At 38.2% G+C, this 20617-nt stretch overlaps 1 protein-coding gene and 1 pseudogene across 2 annotated transcripts in view; one reads left to right on the top strand and one right to left on the bottom strand.

The window, feature by feature from the left end:
• Positions 1–474: 474 nt before the first annotated feature.
• NR2C1 (nuclear receptor subfamily 2 group C member 1) overlaps positions 475–20617 on the top strand; it is a 40576-nt gene continuing 20433 nt past the window's right edge. The window contains exons 1-7 of one of the 2 annotated variants that reach the window (XM_065934237.1): positions 475–727; positions 7955–8026; positions 12746–12976; positions 16057–16138; positions 17593–17772; positions 19105–19252; positions 19369–19459. In XM_065934237.1, the coding sequence (XP_065790309.1) occupies positions 7973–8026; positions 12746–12976; positions 16057–16138; positions 17593–17772; positions 19105–19252; positions 19369–19459 (786 nt within the window). In that variant the 5' untranslated portion in view covers positions 475–727; positions 7955–7972. The remainder of the gene's footprint in view (positions 728–7954; positions 8027–12745; positions 12977–16056; positions 16139–17592; positions 17773–19104; positions 19253–19368; positions 19460–20617) is intronic. The other variant, XM_065934236.1, reaches the window with a different exon arrangement.
• On the bottom strand, positions 10654–11432 carry LOC136167922 (small ribosomal subunit protein eS1-like; annotated as a pseudogene).

The following is a 20617-nucleotide window of genomic DNA, read 5'->3' as shown; positions in this document are numbered from 1 at the left end:
ACGTGATTCTACTCTAGCTCCATTTAGTCATTATGCTATTTACTCACAAAAGTTGATAAGTAAAACTTAGCCTTGCTCAACAGGGCTATGCTCCAGCTTATTTAAGGGAATTTGAAATATTTTTTTGGGATCTACCCAGTTTTGCTAAGTGTTCTAATAAACCGTTTAGTCTAAGGCAAGAGCCTGTAACAAAGCCCAGTTTCCCACAAACTAGAGACCGAACTGTCTAAAACTGATTAGGTCATCTATCTTGGCTCCTATCTGAACAGTCTCAAAACTTCCTTTAAGAACCGCCTTCTGCAAACAGGATGCTAGGCGCACGCGGCTTCTCCAAGTCCCAGATTGGGAAGCGCAGCTCTGCCGGGGCAGTCTCCCTCCTAGGCGATAGGGGGCGGTCGACTTCCAGAGGCTGGGTTCACTCAACCCTCCACTCGGGGGACGTCACGACCGCCTCTCGCCGCCTCGCCACTCCACTGGTGCGCAGGCGCGGACGGGAGCGCGCACGGAGTCGCCGAGGGAGGGGTCACGAACTCTGACACCCCTCCCCCCCCCTCCCGCAAATACACAAACCCAGAAAGCTCCGTCTCCACTTTTTTAACCCTCCCCGCTTCAGCTTTTTCCAGTCTGTTTGCCTGGAAGCCCCCCAGCCCATCCCGTCCCAGCAGCCGCCGCACGGGACATCCCGCTTTACGCCCAGCGTAGGACGCCGCTCGGTAGAGAAGCGCCGGTAAGGAGGGACGGGTGAGGAGAAAGGCGGCCGCAGCGGCGCCCGGGAGGAAGGCGGGGGCCCTGGGAAGGGCCCTTCCTCCCAACTGCCAACGGGCGCGCCCCCAGTCCCCACAACAGCCTGCGGCTTCGGCCGACAGAACCCGCACTTCGGCTTCCGCGGCGCGCTACTCGGGGCGGGCTGGGAGAGCGGCCCTAGCAGCGGGGCCTAGTGCGCGGGGCTCCGAGAAAGGCCGAGACCGGTGCCGGGAGCGGGGTCCGGAGCCCGGAGCGGGGCCGTGGCGGCGGGCGCGAGAGGGAGTCGGCGAGCGGCTCTGCGCGCACGGCAGCTTCTCCCGCGGCACCTCTGACCTTTCACCTACAGGGAAAGCTTCCGTCTTGGCGAGGGCGCCGCTTCCCCAGCCTCCGGGAGCCGCGCGCTGCCGCCGGCCCCCCGGGGTCGGAGTGGGCTCTAGTTCCTGCGGGACGTGGGAGAGGCCGGCCTGGCGGCGAGTCGAGGCCCGGATCCCTTTCACCACGAGCCTCTGACTTGTTCTGTGCTGGTACTGGGCCGACAGAATGACGCTCTCTGCTTTCACAACCGATGGCGCGGGAGCGGCCGCTGCCTTTGAATCTCTGTCTTTAGAGAAAGAAAAGGCAACGGCCGAATGTCCTCACTACAGTGCACGTCCAAGCTTCCTGCATCTCTTTTGTTAAGAAAGTCTGCTTCCAGCTCTTGCAGATACCGTTTTATGAATGGTAAATGTTGCCAGGTTGTTTTGTAACCTTCGCTATGTAGGTCAACTGTTAAAAAATAATTGCTGGAAAGGAAAAGCAAAAAGGCTTGAAATTAAGGCCTTTAGGGTTTTTGTGCCTCGGAACTTAATAAATGGACCTTCGACTTTGAGGGTTTTAGACCAGTGCCTGCTGTGTGGTTTTAGATTTTAACTGTAGGTCAGTTTGGTAGGTCTACAATAAAGAAGTTATTTCTGCTTATTTTTAAAATGGATCGCAGAAAATGTAATTTCATCATTCTTTGTAGGAGCATTTCAGCTTTTTTGAAGGACATCAAAGGCAGAAAACATTCCCAAAATATCTACCCTTTGTGTGTGTGCTAAACAATATAATTCCTACTATTTTTGGAAAGAAGAAAGAAATCGCATATAAGAAAGGATAATAATTTATATAATCATGTACCTTTTTTGAGTCATTGAACCCTCTGCAACCTTTTTAAATCTTTTGTGAAAGCCAAAGACTGTCTCTAGAAAAATGCACCCTTGCGTAAAATTTTGTTTACAATATTATAAGTAAACAGAAGTTTCACAACTGAATTTTAAAGGAGAATTTAAATGAGGGAGAAGCTTGGAATTGAATATTGGGGAATAAAGATCATTCCAGTTTGTCCTGAACGAGTCCCCTCTGGGACTGGTAGGAGATAAAATAGAAAGATGGGGAAGTCAGACTATAAAGGAATGCTCCTTTGTGTCTTCAGTGGCAGGCATGTTATAAGGACTTAGTAAATACTGAAAAAAATACCAGGAAAAGGACTGAAACTTTTTTCTTTGACCATTAAAGAGGCACTGATACTTATGAAACAGGAGAATAAGGATATGTTTCTGTTCTGTAAGCATCCTGAGATTTTGCTGTTGGTCAGAAGTGCTGACCCATAGATGATTCTTGCCTTCTAGGAGTTTTTCATATACACAAAGTTGAACATATTAAATATTCGCCCAGGAAAGTTACTTCTGGCAGTAGCTGAAATTATACTCGAAGGATTCTTAACCTGAAGACCTTGGGCTGGCCATAGGAGAGTTTATGAACCCCTTGAAATTCAGCATATATCATCAGTTGTAGAATGAATGAATGTGAACCTGTTTTCTCGTGAGGGAAACCTTACCTTCCATCAGATTTTCTTTTATTTTTTATTTTTGATTGTGCTGGGACTTCGTTGCTGTGCCTTGCTTTCTCTAGCTGCAGTGCCCAGGCTTCTCACTGAAGTGGCTTCTCGTTGCAGAGCGTGGGCTGTAGTTGTGCGAGCTTCAGTAGTTGCAGCACACGAACTCAATAGTTGTAGTTAATGGACTTACTTCATGACATGTGGAATCTTCCCAGACCAGTTCCCTGTTCCCTGCATTGGCAGGTGGATTCCTATCCACTGTACCACCAGGTACAAATTTTCAAATCTATGTTTGACCCACCCTCCCAGAAAAAAAGAAAAGAATAATTGTTTTACATCTTATTTTCAAGCATTTTTTGACTGCTACACAGAAAAATATGTTTTCCATCATGACTTAGCACACAGATTAAATTGAAATAAGTCCTTACCCTCACTATACCTTTACTATATACCTGTGTGTGTATATATATATATATATAACTATATATATATATACTATATATATATGTATAGTGAGGGTATACCTCACTATACCCTCACTTGATGCAGGATTTTCTATTCTAATTTCTTTCTTTTTTAAAGAAGAAAATTCTGACCTACTATATTTCTCCATCCACAAGTGGCTCAACAGGGAGTTTGCAAAATGCTACTTTGTAACAAGAGCCTACAGTTGGCTGATGGAAGTAGGGCTGGTGGGGAAAGAAAATGAACCCTTTATAATGTACTCAAAGAGCACAGACTTAAAATTTTGAACCTGAATGGAAGGAGGATGACACCACTGTTGTTGTTCAGTCAATAGATCATTTCTGACTCTTTGCAACCCCAAGGACTGCAGCATGCCAGGCTTCCCTGTCCTTCACTATATCCTGGTGTTTGCTTAGATTTATGTCCATTGATTCAGTGATGCTATCTAACCATCTCATCCTTTGCTACCCTCTTCTTTTGCCTTCAGTCTTTTCCAGCATCAGGGTATTTTCCAGTGAGTCAGCTCTTTGCATCAGGTGGCCAAAGTGTTGCAGCCTCAGCATCAGTCTTTCCAGTGAATATTCAGGTTTGATGTCCATTAGGATTGACTGGTTTGATCTCCTTGCTCTCCAAGGGGCTCTCAAGAGTCTTCTCCAGCACCACATTTGGAAAGCATCAATTCTTTGGTGCTCAGCTTTCTTTTGGTCCAACTATCACATCCGTCCATGGCTACTGGAAAAACCATAGCTGTCATGGATCCCAGCCTTTTCTTGACGAAAGGGCTTGCATAACTCAGTAAAGCTGTGAGCAGTGCCGTGAAGGACCACCCAAGACGAATGGGACATAGTGGAGAGTTCTGACAAAATATGGTCCACTGGAGGAGGGAATGACAATCCACTCCAGTATTCTTGCCATGAGAACCCCATGAACAGATTCAAATGGCACCACTGAGGGTATATTTTCTTCCTATGGGGAAGATACATAGAAGTGAGACTTGGGTAAAGGTGAAAAAAGAAGAATCAGAGCCAAAAATGTAGGACTGTATGTCTTCTGTATGTTAATTAGCTCTAGAGTAGTTAAGGCAGCATCCTCCTGTTTTTTTGCTTTGTCCCTCAGGTTGGTAAAAACACTTATCCTTCAATGCCTATCTCAAATGTCTCTTCTGTAAGATTTTCCCAGACCCTCCCTCTCCAGTGTGATGGTTCTCCTGACCTGTTGCTCATTTATTGAGCATTTTGTTTATTCAGCTAATTTTCAGGGAATACATTTTACCTGTAAGAGACCATTGTACACTTGTGTGTGTGTGTGTGTGTGTGTGTGTAGATGTTTGATATATTGGCAAATAGATGGGTGAAAAGTGGAAACAGTGTCAAATTTTATTTTCTTGGGTTCCAAAATCCCTGTGGATGGTGACTGCACCCACGAAATTAAAAGACGCTTGCTCCTTGGAAGAAAAGCCATGGCAAACCTAGACAGCATATTAAAAAGCAGAGATATCACTTTGCCGACAGAGGTCCATTTGGTCAAAGCTATAGTTTTTCCAGTAGTCATTGGTACAAATGTGAGAGTTGGACCACAAAGAAATCTGAGTGCTGAAGAATTGATACTTTTAAATTGTGGTGCTGGAGAAGACTCTTGAGAATCCCTTGGACAGCAAGGTGATCAAACCAGTCAATCCTAAAGGAAATCAACCCTGAATGTTCTCTGGCAGGATGGAAGCTAAAGCTCCAATACTTCGACCCCATGATGTGAAGAGCCAACTCATTGGAAACGACCCTGGTACTGGGAAAGACTGAGGGCAGGAGGAGGAGGAGGTGACAGAGGATGAGATGGTTGGAGGGGATCACTGACTCAATGGACATGAGTTTGACCAAACTCCAGGATATAGTGAAGGACGAGGAAGCCTGGCATGCTGCAGTCCATGGGGTCGCAAGGAGTTGGACATGACTGAGCAACTGAACAACAACATACGTTGACAAAGATATTTTCACAAACTCAATATTTTCAAGAATATTTTGAGATAGGCTTTACTGAATCCGTTTCATTTATAAGCAAACAGCCTTGAAGTGACTGGCATGTAGTTAAACATTTAGTAAATAGTAAAAATGGGATTGAAAGTCTGATTTATTGACTTGACTCTAGGGCACTCTACTACCTTTATAAACCCCCTCTTATATTTTTCTGTTTTTCTCTTTATCACTACTTCCTAGTTTACTTCGTAGCATTTAGTACATGGTAATTTTTAAAATTTGTTTCCTCATTAAAATATAAGCTCCATGCGGCAGAGATTGTCTCTGTCTTATCCTCTGTGAAGTCCAGTAGTCACACAGTGCCTGATGAGTATCTTTCAGTAAATATTGATGCTTTCTGAGTTCAAATACAAATACCAGGCAGTGTTAAACATTACAGGTTCATTGGAAAAAATTAGTTCATTGAAAAACTACGAGTTCTTTTCCTTTAGAAGTCTTTCATCTACACAGATAAAACCACATGATTTAGAAGATAAATAGGCACAAAATACAGTGGATTACAAATGAAGGAATGTTTACTCTTCTAATTACCCATTAGTAGATACCCATTCAAAAAGCAGAAAATAAGTGGTCTGTAAATCTCCACTTAGAGAAGTCATCATTAATATTTGAGAATGTTTGTATATTTTATTTATTGTCTGTTCTCCCACTATACAGTCCATGGAATTTTCCAGGCCAGAATACTGGAATAGGTAGCCTTTCCCTTCTCCAGGGGGCCTTCCCATCCCTGGGGTCACACCCAGGTCTCCCACATTGCAGGCAGGTTCTTTACCAGCTAAGCCACAAGGGAAGCCAAAGAATATTGGAGTGAGTATAGCCTATCCCTTCTCCAGAGGATCTTCCCAACCCAGGAATCAAACCGAGGTCTCCTGTATTACAGGCGAATTCTTTACCAACTGAGCTGTCAGGGAAGCCCTTGTTTTAATACTCCCTGACATTTAGAAAGACATATCCCTAACATTTGGAAAACTGCCTGGCTCACAGTAAGCACTCAACAATTATTGTTGAATGGAAGAATATTGAATGAATTATTGGATCAATGAACAGGAAAAGTTTTAAGGCTTTGATAAACATGGGCAAATTTCTGGGAAGGTTTTAATTTAGACTTAACATCAACAATATGTAAAGAATGCTTATTTTTCCTCAGTTTTTTTGAGTTAAATTTAGTCTTGGAAAACAAACACATGTTGACCTAGTGATTCCATGACAGTTGCAGCAGAGAGAAGCCATTAGCAGAGACATGGCAATATGAAGCAACATGGTAATAAATTCAAGGAATTACAAGTAATGCATATGGCTAAAATGTAAGGTTTAACCATTGGCACTTCATGTCCAATGAAGGGAAGGCTTTGAAGAATATTAAGAGCTAAAATAATGTTAAATATATATGTTAGAGCAGTCTGGCACCACAGTATTAAAGTATTAATAGCAAGTGGGTGAATGTTATTGGACCTTGAGGTCAAGAAACTGGGAGAAAATCAGTCTTCAATGAGTAATGCAATTGAAAGAGAAATGAACGAATGACATTAAAAACTGGTATAACTCGCTTAAGTGAGTCTCAAAGGAAGAGTTTTTCATGTAGGAAAAGTAAGTGGCCTTGTTCAAAAGACTACATTCACAGTGTCCTTGAGGTCTATATACAGCACATGGAAGGAATAGAGATGCAGTTACCCACAAGAGATCTGTACAGGACTGTCTTTTGTCTGGTGGCATGAACCCGCATGAATTGCATGGGAGGCAACAAAGATTTCTGAGAATTCATGCCAGCAGAAATGCTGCCAGGTTGGACTGAAGGGGACATAAATGGGATGAAATGAGTGAAGGCTATTGGAATTCTGGAACCCTGGAATACCGGATGGGTCAATAGCGCTGTTCTATTTTGAACATATGTTACCTTTCCAAAAAAAGGAAGAATGACACCCCTTCTCGCCCACTCCCCGCCAAAACAGAACAGAGTTTGAGAGGATTGCCAATTCCATTAGGGACCCAGAGCACACAGGCTTTGGCAGTAACCATCTTCTTGGTTGAGTTCCAGAGAGGTTGAGGGCACTTAACTGGCACTACTTTTCAAGTGGGAGATAGTTGAGTAATCTAAATACTGTATATTGCTTTTAGAACAAGTAATTGAAACATTTAAGGTTTTAAAAGAGATTGAAAGACAAGTAATTTGGTGATTAATATTAATTTGGTGATTAATATTATAATTGTAGAATTGTGAATTTATGACGGTATAAAGTCAAATGACTATTGTATTCTTGACTACCTGATATAGAGAAAAAGCAAATGTCAAAGTTAATCTGTTAATCTTACTGACTCTCAAATCTATTTGAAGACAGTTTTATGTTAAAATTCAGACTAAACTTAACACTTAAGAACAATGAAGAACAATGACAAAATTCTGGAGAAATCTTCTAGTCTTCTGAATGAAATTATTTTGTCAGCTTTTACAGTATTCTGATTAAAAAGTATGTTAAATGGCTACAGTGATATGTTTATAGACTGGGATGACCTTTAATTAATAAACCATTCCTGATCTATATCAAAAGTCTGTGATTTAGACTTCAGTAACTTTGAAAAGTGAAATTGTTTGGTATTGAATTAAGTTTTTTTGATAGACATTTTCAAAATTTGTAAAAGCGGAGAGAATAGTTTTATGAACTCTTGTATAAACTTCAGCAGTCTTTGATAATTGTCAACACACGGCCAGTCTTAAGTTGTTTATTCCTTCCCACCCCTACCCACACAACCAGATTATTTTGAAGCAAATCCTAACTATCATGTAATTTCATTTGTAAATTCTTCAGTTAATATGTTTTGTGGGTATAATTGTGAAAAAGCATCTTTTTATTTTTGGCAGGACACTGGCAATCAAATCATGGCATCAATAGAAGAAATTGCACATCAAATTATTGAACAACAAATGGGAGAGGTATGTCTAATTTACTGCTCATTAACTGCTTAACCAAACTGATTTATACAAATAAGTTTGCTAGGTTTTGGTGACACAGAGGTAAAAGATACCCTAGATTGTGGAAATCAAGATTGCCTGGAGAAATATCAATAATATGCAGATGACAGCACCCTTATGGCAGAAAGCGAAGAACTAAAGAACCTCTTGATGAAAGTGAAAGAGGAGAGTGAAAAAGTTGGCTTAAATCTCAACATTCAGAAAACTAAGATCATGGCATCCGGTCCTATCACTTCATGACAAATAGATGGGGAAACAGTAGAAACTGTCTGACTTTATTTTTCTGGGCTCCAAAATCACTGCAGATGGTGACTGCGACACTTACTCCTTGGAAGGAAAGTTATGACCAACCTAGACAACATATTAAAAAACAGAGACATTACTTTGTCAACAAAGGTCTGTCTAGTCAAGGCTATGATTTTTCGAGTAGTCATGTATGGATGTGAGAGTTGAACTGTAAAGAAAGCTTAGTGCTGAAGAATTGATGTTTTTGAACTGTGGTGTTGGAGGAGACTCTTGAGAGTCCCTTGGACTGCAAGGATATCCAACCAGTCCATCCTAAAGGAGATCAGTCCTGAGTGTTCTTTGGAAGGACTGATGTTGAAGCTGAAACTCCAATCCTTTGGCCACCTGATGTGAAGAGTTGACTCATTTGAAAAGACCCTGATACTGGGAAAGATTGAAGGCAGGAGGAGAAGGGGACGACAGAGGATGAAATGGTTGGATGGCATCACCGACTCAGTGGACATGAGACTGGGTAAACTACGGGAGTAGGTGATGAACAGGAAGGCCTGGTGTGCTGCGGTTCATGGGGTTGCAAAGAGTCAGACACAACTGAACTGAACTGACTTTCAGTTCACTCTGATCTAGTGAGAGATGGTTGAATAATTGGACAATAAAAATAGAATATGTTCAGTGCTATGATAGGTAATTTTGTAGAGTGTAATCGGGAATTGGGAACATGGAAGAAAAATAGCTAATGAAGAGTTGTGGGGTGTAAGGATCTAGTCAGAGACTGTTTCTGAAGGGTGCGAAATCTGAGGTTTAACGGACCATTAGAAAGAGATCTATATCATATAAACAGTTATGTTCTAGTAAGAAGTTCCATAATCCAGAGGTTTTCAAAATCTTGTCTAGGGACTCTTTCAGAGAGTCAGCAAGGTCCAAACCATTCTCATAATAATACTAAAATGCTGTTTGTCTTTTCACTGTCATTCTCTTACAAATATATGGTGTAATTTTCCAGAGACTACCTGTTACATGATAGGTTAAAATATGTCAAAATTTAAAAGGTGTACATAACTCATTGAACCAGTGTTTTCCAAATGACCAGTGCATAATGTAACAAAACCGCTCATAAATGAAGGATTCACATTGCAGGATAGACCAATAGATTTTAATATATTGGTTGGCTAAGAAGTTAGTTCGAGTTTCTTGTAACATCTTACAGAAAAACCCAAATGAACTTTTTGACCAACCCAATAGTTTGTGATTCCACATTGCAGCTAACCTCTAAAAAGCTATCACTTTTCAAGTTTTGATGTCATACCAAAGAACAGTTTACACAATTTGAAGAAGCAATTAAGATAGTCTTCCCCCTTTTACCCAAAAAATATAAGGCTGGATTTTCTTGCTTTGTATTAACCAAAACAGCCTTTGCAGCAGATTGAATGCACAGGCAGGTATGAGTATCCAGCTTCTGTTAGGCCAGACATTGATTCTGTTTGTAAAAATGTAAATCAGTGCCCCTGTCCTCCACTAAATTTTTTTTGTTTTGGAAAATATACTTATTTTTCATTAAATATTATATTATGTTAATATTTAATGAGTTATTTTTAAATGAATTTATAAATATTTTAAATTTTTTCTATTTGAATTTCAGTATGGTAAATATCAATAGATATAACCTATGTAAATAAAAGCTGTTTGGGCTCTCAGTGATTTTTATTTATTTATTTTGGCATGTAAAGAAATCCTAAGATCTGAGAAATGTTTCCATCATCTATTTACTCTTCTTTATTGAAGGCCACTTGGATCACTTCAGTTTCTAATTATAATTATTGTGCTGCAGTAAACATACTTTTACCCATCTAAGCAAAGTGTTTCCAGGCAATAACAGTTGGACCCTGCATGTATCTGATGCTCTTGTCTCTAAGAAATAAGTGTGAGCTATTAGATTTTTATTCGGTTTACAATGAATATTTCTGGTAGGAATATTCTAAAAATGTATAACAGCATAAACTTTACATGGTAAAATTACAGATGAACTGATTGAAAACCTCTTATAGGTATCATTGAAAATTGCAGAAATTGTTAGTGGGGAGGATGGAGACTAGACTTGGTAGAAATACCCTATGCAGAACAAAACTGACAACAGTTAAAACTACAGCCAGGAAAATAGGGCATGGTAGAAATAATGGTCAACAAAAGAAACTCAAGTTGGTAGCAGCCATCATCGATCGATACAGTGTGCTCTAGACAAAAACTAACTAGTGATTCAGAACTGTGTGGTAAATTTTGTGCAGAAAATAGTCTTTTTTTCTACCACAAGTAAGATCTTTTATTTGTCATCTTTAAAAGTGTGCATTTTAAACAGATTTTTGGACTGGTGGCTCATATTCACCGATTCATTTAACTTTAGCACCTGTCTCATCCCCAGTAGCTTTTCCAGAACTACTACCTTCAACCAGGTAGCTCCATGAGTTTTCCCAATTCAAACTTGGGCTTCTTTAGCATTTTTTGCTTTTCTAATGAAGACATCTTGGAATGGATAAGTAGATTGGCAAGTCTTTTCCAGTACTATCTGGAATCAGTTTATTGACCGCCTCTTTCAGGTCATTCCTCTGCCCCTCTCGGGTCATTGTTTTTATCGTCTTCTTGGGGATCTGCCGTACCTGCCAGTGCCGAGCATAAAAGGGCTTCCAAGTCTGATGGTCGCGTGTTTTAGTTACCCACACACAACAGATGAAGCAAGTAACCATCGGTCGTCTTGACATCAACATGAGCTTCAATTATGGTCTGCCACTTTTTGACCATGGAATATATTACGGATAAGATCCATGCCATGGAAATTAGTCAGGCAGTTTTTGCCTTGAACATTTTCAATAATTAGCTTGAATTTTCTAAATGCTACTTCATCATTCTGCAGATTAGTGAGACTCATTTCAAAAACACAATCTCTTAGGCCATCAGATGTGATTTTGGTTCCTTGAGTTCGTGTGACCAAATTTTTCCCAATATTCCTTATATTGAACGTAACTGATGCTTTCATATCATACCAATCTTTTTTAGAAACTGGGTCAACCACTGTCTTCTTGGCTCTCTTTTTGCCTCCTTTCGTGAGGCGCTTGTTCTTGACGACCGCCATGGGGCTGCGTAGAGAGCCAGAAAAAGTAGAAAATAGTCTTGATGAAAATAATTTCAGAGAAATAGAAAAAACTTGGGAACAAATCAGCTTTGCCATTTAAAAATTGAATTCAGGGAATTTAATTGGCTTATTGAGTTTTTTCCTGTAAAATATTTGCTCAGCTACAACAAAAACCCTCAATGCTAGGCTGTTCTTTTTATTCATGAACTTTTTCTTCCCCAGACTACTCTATCACAGTAGATGACAGTTCTGTCCTAATTGGTCAGGCCATCCTTGACCATCATATTCCATATCCAGTTCATCAGCATATCTCGTTACCTCTCCTTTTATAAAATAGCCCAAATTATTTTTCACCCCTAGCATGGCTACTACCCTGATCTTGGCCTATGTCTCTACCTATATACAATACCCTAGTGCTGCCGTTGTTTGTGCACTAGCATCCTTTCTGGTCTCCCTTAATTCTGTTCTTAAACATTCATAGTCTGATCTTTACACTAAATCTAGAAAGATGCTGTTTACAAAAGATCCTGCCACGTCACTGCTCTGTAAACCCTTCAGTGGATCCCCATGTCATCCAGTAGGAAATCAGATGTTGTATGGCCTACAAAACCCTTTTTGTTTCTCCCACCTCCTACCATAAATCTCTCTCCCATCCAGTTTCACCCACACAGCTCTCTTGCTGTGCCTTTTGCCTAAGCTATATCCAGCACACTCTTCCTGTCCCACAGGCTGCTTCCTCTACTAGGGATACACTTCACCTGGCTAGTCCTAAGCCTTGGTCTGTTCCTTCACTCAGGTCTGTACTGAAATGTTATCTCCTCATCACTCTCATTCCATCAATAACCCCCAGCTTACCCTGCTTTATTTTACTTTATACTACTTAATACTGCCTGACAATATTATTTGCTTACTTGTTTTTTATCTGCCTTTCCTCACTAAGGTAAAAACTTTATGAGAATAAAAATTTATCCAGGGACCCAGAACAAACAGCAATTGGCAAATAGAATACACCCAGTATATGTTTATGTATGGAAGGTAGAAAGGAGGGGAAGGGAAAGAATCAAAATAGTGAAGTCCAAGTGTTCATAGTATTGTAACTTTATTTACACATTTGTTTATTTCTGTAGGGTAGGATGTCATGGAAGTAGGATTGCTAGATTAAATGGTATGTGTGTTATGTGTATTACATTGAATCTATATTTGTAATGGTATGCTTTTCTAGTCTAGCTTTGTCTGAAGATATGAGAAAAATTGTCCTTAGAGAAGGAAAAAAGATTAAGTTGACTTAATTACTAATGACATGATTATATTAGATTGTTACAGAGCAGCCTACTGGCCAGAAAATCCAGATTGTGACAGCACTTGATCATAATACCCAAGGCAAACAGTTCATTCTGACAAATCATGATGGCTCTACTCCAAGCAAAGTCATTCTGGCCAGGCAAGACTCTATTCCAGGAAAAGTTTTCTTCACAACCCCAGATGGAGCAGGTGTCAACCAGTTATTTTTTACAACTCCTGATTTGTCTACACAACAGCTCCAGGTAAATTCATAGAGTTTCTTTTTAATCTTATCCTTGAAAAAAAGAAAGAGCATATCATAAAAGAAGTCCTGACATTAAGACTTTTTATCCTGCATGTTCAGTAGGAAAAGATTTTGTATAAAATTATGTGCTACCTTCTCCTATGGGCCACTATACTGTTCCTCATACATCTTCACAGCGTATATTTTGGTGGGTTTTTAGTGGCATATAGTAAGATCTACTCTGGCTAGTTTGGGCAGGAAGGAATTTAACAAAGAATGTAGAGAGCTCAAATTACTGTTAGAAAGGCTAAAAGAACACTTGTAGGTCAGGTTTCCAAGAATAAATATGGGAGCCTGCTTCAGAACTTGCTTCTAGGTGACCTTCTGCTTTTGCAGTTAGGAAGCTTCCAAATCAGGAGCATCTACAGAATTCTGTAACTGCAGTTTCCAAGACTAAGATGCCTCTGCTGTGAACAAGCAGCTGCCAAATCAAGAAGTCCATATTTCAGCTAGCAGCTTTGTGACTTTTGCTTCCCTTTTGTCATACACATCTTCACTAATGTAAGCAGTCTATCCTATGGTCTGCTTTAACACTGGAACTCAGTCAGTAGTGTAAATTAATTTTACACTATAAATTTACATTGTTTTTAATTTTTGCTAGTTGTACGTTATTCTTCAAAGAGCCAGTGTAGGCTTTTACACAATTATGTAGCTGCTGTTTTTACCATTGGTTGCTATGATTGAGTATAAATACAATGAACCCTTAAGTTGGCCTCCAGAGGCTTTGGTGAGGGTGCTCACTTAGAAATGGATTCCACATTTTGTGATGAAGAGCTAATCAAGAAAAAATTCCTTTTAGAATTGAAAAGCTCCAAATTCATAAGATAGAAAATTATGCCTATATATTCTCATAGATTCTATTATTCTTCCAATTGTAGAATTTTATATTTTAAAAACAGCTAATGTAGAAAATGGATAAAATACATAAAGTTATTAGAAAGAAGTCACTAAAAAAATGTATGACATTATCCATACCCTAATTTCTTTATTTTTTTAATAAACAACCTTGATTTTTTTTAAAGAAAAGTTTTGTATTTACAGAAATATTGAGCATTTAGTATAGAGAGTTCCCATATAATCACCCAACACAAGTTACTCATATTATTAACATTCTACATTAGTGTGATATATTTATTATAAATAATGAACTGGTAGTATTTATATATTAGCTAAAATCCATAGCTTTCCCTAATTTTTACCTAATGTCTGTCTGCTCCAGGATACCAAATTATAGTACATTTGTCATGTTTCCTTTGACTCCTCATATCTGTGACAATTTCTCAGACTTCCCTTATATTTGGTGACTTTGATAGTTTTAAGTTATACTGGTCAGGTATATTATAAATTGTGTTATTGTGGGACTTGGTCTGATGTTTTTTTCTTGGTTAGACTGGGGTTGTGGGTTTGGGGGAGTAGTTAGCAGAAGTTAAGTGCCATTTTCATCACATCATTCCAAGGGTACTTCCTATCATCATATTTATGACTGGTGACATCAGTTGGCTGAAAAGGTGTGTATCAGATTTCTTTACTCTAAAGTTAATCTTTTTCAAAGATTTTCTTTATTTAAAAAATAAAAATAATATCAGTATTTTGCATCTCTAAGAGCAATGAAAGAGAAACCAGTATAGGATGGAATTCCCTTGGGCCAAGATTTGATTTCTGTTCTAGTGACCTAAGATGGGATGTGGGCAAGCCCATTAACCTCAGCGTCTCTTCCACCCTTAGGAAATAAAAGATTAGCACTGTTTGCAGTAGATATGCTATTTAAAAAAAGATAGATGCTTGCCATAGATGTTTTCAAAGGATATCTAATACCAGAAATTGTTTTTTTAAGTTTTCATTGAAGACTGATTTTTATGGTGATATTAGAAGAAATTATGCTACTATAACATAGTAAGGGACAGCTGTTTTATTTTTAAAAAATATTTTTGGCCTTGCTGCATGGCATGCAGGATCTTAGTTACTCAACCAGGGGTCAAACCCAGACCCTCAGCAGTGAAAGCACAGAGTCCTAAACCACCCGACCACCAAGGAATTCCGGGGACAGCTATTTTAGTGAATGTTTAAAGTTTTTAAGGCATTCACACCCCTAAGAGAAGGAAAAGAGTCAAAGTAGAGGATTATCTTGTGAGCTTTTTTAAAGCAGGGCTAGGTTTTTACCATTTTTAAGCTTGAATTTAATTTCTTCACATTTCAAAAGATTGAAAGAAAATGACAGATTGAAAGATAAACCTAAAAGAAGAAACTAGTATTTCTTTATATTATATTAGCTGTACCTAGTGATGAGCTCTCAATATAGTTTAAAGAGATTTAGTAATTTGCCCAAGGCCACCCCTTCTAGTCCCTACTAATTTGCTGTCATTGACAGACTCCAGAGTCCAGTGTTCTCAACCTCTGCACCTAATCCTTAGACACCCAATCCTTAGACAGCTAGCTGAATGAAAAGTTTATACCTTTGTACATCAGTCATGTTCCATAGTTATAAGTAAATGCTTCAACAGATTTTTTTTTCTTCATAACCTTTTTCTATTTAAAATAATTAGATTTCTCTTTTTATGCTATTATAGCTTATTTTAGTCATATCATTCTATGGGGAAATGTCCTGAGTTATTCAAAGACAAATGTCACAGTAGGACAGATAACTGCTACAGTAATGTGATGTGTTCCATATGAATAAAATACTTTATGGGTGAGATGCAGTAAAAAATATACTCATGTATTTGTGTGTTTAAGACTCTTTACTTTAAAAAAAAAAAGACTCTTTAATGAATTGTTATGGAACAAACTAAAAAGGTATTATTTCTGTCTGTAATTTTTATAACATTGAAATTTTAATTTTTATGTAAAGAAAATTAAGAATAGTTTAATTGATACTTGCATAATAATAGAATTCAAAGTTTCAGAATAACTTACAAAAAAGAAAGCAAAAAGTAATATGACTGAAAGTTCTTTTAATTTTTTACATTAGAGTATTACTACTGAGTAACAATAAATTATTGTTTTTTTGTTTGTTTGTTTGTTTTTGGGGGGTTTCTTTAGTTCTTAACAGATAATTCTTCCTCAGAACAAGGAGCAAATAAGGTTTTTGATGTTTGCGTAGTATGTGGAGACAAAGCATCAGGTAATACTAAAAATAACCTCCTATATGTGTTGTGTTGTTAAAATAGCTGCCTCACTACTCCTTTTCTTCTACTGAAAGTAAAAAGTAAAATAAAGGAGCATGTTGTTTTTATGGTTCATATTTGTAGCCTATGAAATTTAACTGATTTTCCCCCAGAGCTTTTTATTCACCTAAAGGTTTTTTATTTCACTGCAGTTTAAAGTGATCTTGCAGTGACATAAAATGCATATTTCAAAGAATTATGAAAGACAGTTTCACTTTTTTGAAAATAAACTGAACATGTGGAAATTTTTCTGAATATGAAACCAGTTTGTCAAAGGTATTGCTTAAAAATTAGTTGTGATTCTTAATAACATGTAACATTAGATTGTTAATCTGCCTGTTGAGCCCTGTTCTCATTCTAGGAATACAGAGTAATTACTGAGATGGAAAAGATCTGGTTGCCCCTGATGAAATGCTCTGCATAGTTGAGCAGACGTTTCTCCAAGCCTGTTTTTAGTACTCAGGTTTATGCTGTTTTAGTTCTGCCCATTGTTCCTTCATGCCCAGAACATACCCATATTTATTCATATATATTCACAAGTACCATTGAGATAAGTTTAAGGGCCCAGCCTGTTTTCCTTCGTCTTTTTTATCTTTCCCATAGCTTCATTACAAAACTTGCACTAGAACTTTTCCCAGAGTATGTTCAGTTTGTTAATAGTCTTTATGCCAAGGATGTGGTTTGTGAAAATGCTAGGTTTATCAAAGTGTAACAGATTTCTCCAGAAATTTTAAAAAGTGAGACTCACTATGAGGAAGGATGATTAGATTTCAAATACTAACTGACATTATATCCTTTTTTTAGAGCATAGTTTTCAGAATAAAATAGCTTTATAAAGTATATTGTTGCTAAGTCGCTAAGTCATGTCCAGCTCTTTGCCCCGTGGACTGTAGCCCTCCAGGTTCCCCTGTCCATGGGATATCCCAGGAAAGAATACTAGATACTAGAGTAGTGTCTAGAATACTAGAGTAGGCTGCCATTTCCTTCTCCAAGGGATCTTCTTAACCCGGGGATCAAACCTGCGTCTTCTGCATTGGCAGGTGGATTCTTTACCACTGAGTCACCAGGGAAACCCTTATATAGTACATAATAGAATTGTAATTTGTAAGTGATCTCAGAAGTGAAAATAGTTTTTATATCATGGGTGTATGGGTGATTTTGTTTCTTTTCTTTCCCAAATTTTCCATGTCATTGTTAAAATGGCTTTACAAAATTTAAAAACTCATATTGTTTAATATATTTTATCAGAGAATTGTTTGTGTCATTTTCTGGTAGTTCGTAAAAAAAAAAAATTTCATGTCATAAACTCAGAAATCTCAGTTTCATCTCATGTTTAAAGGGTAGATGTTGGTGGGCCTACTTCAGTTCTGAAAAATATGACTTTCATATTTTCTTAAACATTTGTTTCTAGGGCGTCATTATGGAGCAGTAACTTGTGAAGGCTGCAAAGGATTTTTTAAAAGAAGTATCCGAAAAAATTTAGTTTATTCATGTCGAGGATCAAAGGACTGTATTATTAATAAACACCATCGAAATCGCTGTCAATACTGCAGGTTACAAAGATGTATTGCGTTTGGAATGAAACAAGACTGTATGTATTAGCTTTTAAGGAGAAAATACTTTTTAAGAATTCAGGCAAACTCCTAGAAGTGTGTTAAAATTAACACGTTAAAATATGTCAGATATATATGGTTTTTAATTTAAAGTTTTCCAACAAAAATATAAAAATGTGTGAATGTGTATTTTTTATATGTTCAACAAATCTTAATTGAGTGCCTATAATGCCAGGCATGTAATTTTAGTTTGGATCTGGTAATAATAATTTTAAAAAGGTAACTAGATACCAGTTTAGTTTTTCACCAAACTATTAATACTAAGTTAGTTAATAAGGTAATGACAGTAGCTAGTATTGATTGAACCCTCATTGTGCTTTACTCTGTGTATAGCATATGAACAACTTATTTGTTCTCACATCACTATTGTCAGTAGATACTACTGTTAGCCATTTTACATTTGTGTGAACAGAGGACATTTAGAAACTTGCCCAAGGTCACATAACTAATAAGTGGCAGAACTTGGATCTGCATCTTGGCAGTTTTGTTTTATTTTTCTCAGAAAATGTACATTTAACAACTTCAGTATACTTCTCCTAAGTATCATGAAATAAAATTGCTGTAAAATTTATTGAAAGTCGTTCAGTCACGTCCAACTCTTTGCAACTCCATGGACAGTACCCCTCCAGGCTCTTCTCTGTCCATGGATTCTCCAGGCCAGAATACTGGAATGGTTAGCCATTCCCTTCTCCAAGGGCTCTTCCCAACCCAGGGATCAAACCCAGGTCTCCCTCATTGCAGGCAGATTCTTTACCATCTGAGCCACCAGGGAAGCCCATAAAATTTATTACCTCTATTTTATTAACCTCTATTTTATAAATAAAAACTAAGTGATTGAGTTGCTGCTCAAAAATCTCCTTGCCCTGTACAAATTAAAAAACCAAAAAATTTAAAAAAAAATCTCCCTGCCCTTAATTAAAAAAAGATTTGACTTGGGTCTTTATGTGGTTCACTGTCAGTATTGTCTTTAGTTGTTTAAATACTACTTTATATTTTAATGCTCTTATGTATATTAGACATGTAAAGGACTCCTAACTTCAGGTTTTCCTTCTTGGCAGTGAGCTTTTAAAAAATAGGAATTCTACATTTCTGCCACAACTGGGGCAGGGAAAGAAAAGAGAAAAAGAGAACAAGTCAGTTTTACTATTTTGAAGCAACTTTGTTGAACTTAAAAATAATTTCTAAAGATTGATGGTTATCTTTAGAGTTTTGGTAACCATGTCTCCCATAACAACATTGCTGACCTAGAGCTTGCATTTATAACTGTTTATAAATTCTGCATTGTGATATAAATTTGGCACATTTTGTAGCTGTTCAATGTGAAAGAAAACCCATTGAAGTGTCCAGAGAAAAATCTTCCAACTGTACTGCTTCAACAGAAAAAATCTACATTCGAAAAGACCTTCGAAGCCCATTAGCTGCAACTCCAACTTTTGTAACAGATAGTGAAACTGCAAGGTATAGTAAAAAAAAAACAAAAACAAAAAAACACAGCAGTGACATATATTAAGTAGGTGGTCATTTTTTGTCTTCCCAGTGAAACTAAGGCTAAAACTTGTACTTATTTGTTACAGGTCAGCAGGACTTTTAGATTCAGGAATGTTTGTGAATATTCATCAATCTGGAATAAAAACTGAGTCAACTATGCTGATGACACCAGATAAGGTGTGTTTAGTACAAGTAATTTAAAGCTTAAAACTGCTTAAGCTTATAAAAGTTATTCTTTTTCTCCTCCATCAGTTTGGCCAATTGATTTGGTCTTAAATATTTCGGGTTACAGGTTTTTGTTTTTATTTTAATGAAAATTATCATCAACTGGTAGTATCAAATGACAAAACTAAAAAAATTTAGTAATGAGTTCAGTGTTAGGGAAAACAATCTATGGATGAGCAAATTACAGTGCTCATAAGCAGTGGAACACTCTAGTGGAGGAATTTTAGACAAGAGTTAGTTTTATAAAGGATTTGAACCAGCAAAAAGGAAACAGGTTGGGATTGGCTCAGAGGTTGAGATTTCCTGTGATGCTCTTGGGTCCTGCTGTCTAGGGCGAGGTGAGCTCACTAAAGCTGGAGCTGGAGGATTGTGACTGCTGTATGATAGGTTTCTTTGACAGATGTTTCCTTTAAGTGCAAATTGACTCAAGTTTCAGTTCAGTCGCGTCTGACTCTTCACGACCCCATGGACTGCAGCATGCCAGGCCTCCCTGTCCATCACCAACTCCTGGAGCTTCTCAAACTCATGTCCCTCGAGTTGGTGATGCCACCCAACCATCACATCCTCTGTCGTCCCCTTCTCCCGCCTTCAATCTTTCTCAGCATGAGGGTCTTTTCCAATGAGTCAGTTCTTCGCATCAGGTGGCCAAAGTATTGGAGTTTCAGCTTCAGTATCAGTCCTTCCAATGAATATTCAGGACTGATTTCCTTTAGGATGAACTGGTTGGATCTCCTTGCAGTCCAAGGGACTCTCAAGAGTCTTCTCCAACACCACAGTTCAAAAGCATCAATTCTTCGGCTCTAAGCTTTAATAGTCCAACTCGCCCATCCATACATGACTACTGAAAAAACCATAGCTTTGACTAGACAGACCTTTGTTGGCAAAATAATGTCTCTGCTTTTGAATATGCTGTCTAGGTTGGTCATAGCTTTTCTTCCAAGGAGCAAGCGTATTTATATTTCATGGTTGCAGTCACCATCTGCAGTGATTTTGTAGCCCCCAAAAATAAAGTCTATCACTGTTTTCATTGTTTCTCCATCTGTTGGCCATGAAGTGATGGGACCAGATGCCATGATCTTAGTTTTCTGAAAGTTGAGTTTTAAGCCAACT

The sequence above is a fragment of the Muntiacus reevesi genome, chromosome 4 (genome assembly GCF_963930625.1).
Source record: "Muntiacus reevesi chromosome 4, mMunRee1.1, whole genome shotgun sequence".
Taxonomy (NCBI): domain Eukaryota; kingdom Metazoa; phylum Chordata; class Mammalia; order Artiodactyla; family Cervidae; genus Muntiacus; species Muntiacus reevesi.
This window is presented reverse-complemented; position numbering and strand designations above follow the sequence as displayed.